This window comes from Brassica oleracea, unplaced genomic scaffold (genome assembly GCF_000695525.1).
Source record: "Brassica oleracea var. oleracea cultivar TO1000 unplaced genomic scaffold, BOL UnpScaffold01053, whole genome shotgun sequence".
NCBI classification, from domain to species: domain Eukaryota; kingdom Viridiplantae; phylum Streptophyta; class Magnoliopsida; order Brassicales; family Brassicaceae; genus Brassica; species Brassica oleracea.
Genome location: NW_013617623.1, coordinates 29,896 through 33,146, shown reverse-complemented (window position 1 = coordinate 33,146; position 3,251 = coordinate 29,896). Strand labels below are relative to the sequence as shown.

Sequence of the window (3,251 nt, the reverse complement as noted above, 5' to 3'; positions counted from 1 at the left end):
ATACAAATCCTTTGCGATTACGATAGCTTGGCACATCAGATTTTGGCACCATTGCAAATATATGTGTGCCATCTATTGCTCCGATGCAATCCTGTAATAATAAAAAATTCAGATGTCAAATAAAAAAAATATTGAAAGAAACTTTTATTAAAAATACTTTAGACAAAATCAGAACTATGTACCTTGAAGTAAGGATAAAACCTTGTGCTCTCTCTTATCTTTGCACATGTTGTCACTTCAGGCTTCGCCATCAGGTCTGGCGCTAAAGTATTCAGTGATTTTAGAACCTTATGGAAGTTCTCACTAGTGGCAAATACTGATCTCTTGAACGTGTCTATTGTGTAACAATATTTTGAACTCTGGCCAATAGTTAAGAGAAATGTAGCCACCATCTCTTCGACGCATATATTGCGAGTATCTCGCAGACAAGTTTTCACCCTAATAAGATCACACAGCTTGAGAAATGAGCTTGGATACATACGATATAAAGATCGAAAGTGTTCCGGTTTTTCCTTCAATGCTTTCTGAATGTAATCATAACCAATGTTCGTGATTGGCCGACAAAGAGGACGTTCAATGCAATTCATATGGGTTGTAGAGGCTCCTGCTAGGTTATCCAGCATTACTAGCATGATATCCAAATCTGTTTCGTCATCTTCCATATTGTTTGCTTCTTCTTCTATGATCACTACCATGACAACACACCTACATACATATAATAATATTATTAGAGTAATGGATTAGAGATAAAGACGTAAAGAACTTACGACTTTTGTAAACAAGTGAAACATGCAGTTCTAAATCATGACATCACACAACAAAAAGCTGTTAAATCAAACAAACAACTATTATGCTGAAACGAGAAAACCACATCAGGGAGAACTGATTTATCAAAATCCATATTATTATTAATCAACCAAATTCAAAAAAAGTCTCAAATATCATCAAAAACAAATAAATATAAAATTAAAACAAGGATCACTTGTAGCTGAAGCAATGATCAGTTCTAGCTAAGATTGGTTTGGATCCAACCAAAGCGTTCTTCTACCGACATTTCTGCAAAAACATCTTTCAGCCCCAGGGAATAGATAAGAGTCACAGCTTTAAATTTGGTACGCTGGTCCAAATTAGTGATCTCTTTCATGGCATCCCAAACATTGTTTTTCTTTTTTTCAGCTTCTTGTTGCTCAGCTTCCAATCTGAGTTTCTCCTCTCTTTTTTCAGCTTCTTTTTGTTGTCTCTCTTCCCTTTGTTGTATGATATTAAGGATCTTATTGTTCACAGCAACAATGGAATCATTGTCATCATTCTTCAGCTCCTCTGAATTGTAGCATGCGTCAGTTCTAGACCTCTTTCTTGGGATCAGTTTTTCTCTATGACCTTTCAGATTTTGTTTTGAAACAAAAGCCACATCAGTAACATCATCATTGCTTTCACCAAACTTTTCTTTCACTTGATAATCACCAACAAGGTAAGTACTAGCATCAGTAGTATCACTTAATCCAAGTGAATTGCCACCATTGGCAGTTGTACCATCAAAGATTATCTTCAAATCTTCAAACTGTTCATGTGAGTCATAGCGCATATACTGGTGGTTTGGATGTGCCTGTCATTTTTATAAACATACATAAGAAATACAATAATGATTTTCTACAATATCAAAACTTTTATGTAAAACAAAAAAATACCTTCAAATATCCTTGCCACACTTCTTCAGAAGCTGTAAACCTTTTTGTTTCAAAATCCCATCCAAATCCAGAGCTATTACGTTGAAGATCAACATAGCTATTGTATAGGTTTTTCAAAAACTTTATCCTGCTTTGATAATGCTTGTGGAGTTTCTGGCATCCAACTCTTTCATTGAGGACTGGTAGTATTTTATTTTCTACCGTTGCCTTGTTTATTATACCACTAGAATCACGCCATCCACGTTTAATTCCCTCCACAAGTAATTCAATCAATATTTTCGTTTCATCCTGAGTCCAGGAATTATATTTACCTTTTTCCTTATCTTCCATTGTAATCTTATTCAAGAACTAACTATAGTTAGTATAAATAATTAACAATTGAATAAAAAACTTTCAAACTGAAGACAAAAACACAAGCTAGCAAAAATCAAATGACGAAAGTCACAAAAAGAAGTCAAAACACAAAGCAATACGTAGAATAATAATACACAATGGTCAACAATGGTGGCTGGAAAATAATTTTATTCTACTGAATATAAAAAGAGCTATAAAATAATGGTCAGAAGTAGATACCTGTAGGTGGACACGAGAAGGAGAAGGAAAAGGAGAAGAGAAGAAGATATGGGTATCATTGTGTCAATTACGTGATGTTTATATGTATATGGTTTACATCGATATTTTGTTTTTGGAAATTTTCCGAAGAGATTGTTATACATTGCCTTATAAGACGAAACATTTTAAAAATAATATATTATGCAAATCCATAAAAATCAATAAAATCTACAAAAGTCAATTCAAAGGATTTGATAGAAATTTAGAGAATATTTGTTAACTCTACTTAACTTCTAAGAATCTGTCAACTTTTAAAATCACTTAACTCCTTCTAAATTCTGATTCCAATAACCCCCCTAATACTAAAGTGGTGGAGCCCACGTCTCTCACCCACATTACTACATATGGTTTCCTAATCTAATTAATTAACATATGTCACATGTAACAAATAACAAATAACTTCGAATCATCAAAACCAAATATATATTTGACAAAAAAAACATGGATATTAACTTTTTCTACCATTTGATGTTGTACATGATATCAAAAGCTTCTTCAATCTGATATATAAATATCTGAATGTAAAAATTCTCAAGTTATAAGCGCGGGTATATTTACAACTATAATAAAATTGGAAACATTTATAATTAATTATTCCTTATCTAAACATTAAAATACGAAATTAAAAACTATGAATATGCATATAAAATATTTTTCCGTGTTCATACAATAGATAAAATAAATCATGAATACGAATTTATATAAACTGTTCATACAAAGCGCGGGTCAAAATCTTGTAAACCTTTATTTTAAATAATCAGTGTTCATTTAATTTGGTTTGCTAGGTTTCTAACCGAGCCATATGTTTTATTGTTGAAACACTTTTTTTTTTGAAACACTAACCGAGCCATATGTATGTCCTGAGTTTTCTCAGAAAAAAACATGTCACACTTCTTTTGATTACAACTGGACGATGTTGGACATCGCAATGGTCTCCAAAGATTCCAACTG

At 32.5% G+C, this 3,251-nt stretch overlaps 2 protein-coding genes across 2 annotated transcripts; both read right to left on the bottom strand.

The window, feature by feature from the left end:
- Nucleotides 1-21: 21 nt before the first annotated feature.
- LOC106320759 lies at nt 22-695 on the bottom strand (the record flags this gene model as incomplete). The annotated part of the gene is made up of 2 exons (XM_013759122.1): nt 183-695; nt 22-91 (listed from the first exon to the last, which is right to left on the bottom strand). Coding segments are annotated over exons 1-2 (583 nt in total), but the record flags the coding sequence as incomplete, so codon positions are not given.
- A 274-nt stretch (nt 696-969) lies between these two features.
- LOC106320760 (uncharacterized protein At2g29880-like) lies at nt 970-2,018 on the bottom strand. Its single transcript, XM_013759123.1, has 2 exons — nt 1,689-2,018; nt 970-1,606 (listed from the first exon to the last, which is right to left on the bottom strand). The coding sequence occupies exons 1-2, from the start codon at nt 2,016-2,018 to the stop codon at nt 1,007-1,009; spliced, it is 930 nt and encodes a 309-aa protein (XP_013614577.1). The 3' UTR covers nt 970-1,006.
- Nucleotides 2,019-3,251: the final 1,233 nt, after the last annotated feature.

Excerpts from the sequence above, each read along its gene's own strand:
- LOC106320760 (XM_013759123.1), bottom strand. The coding sequence starts at position 2,018 with ATGGAAGATAAGGAAAAAGGTAAATATAATTCCTGGACTCAGGATGAA. Across the intron at positions 1,607-1,688 it reads TGTGGCAAGGATATTTGAAG|GCACATCCAAACCACCAGTA; the intron begins GTATTTTTTTGT and ends TAAAAATGACAG.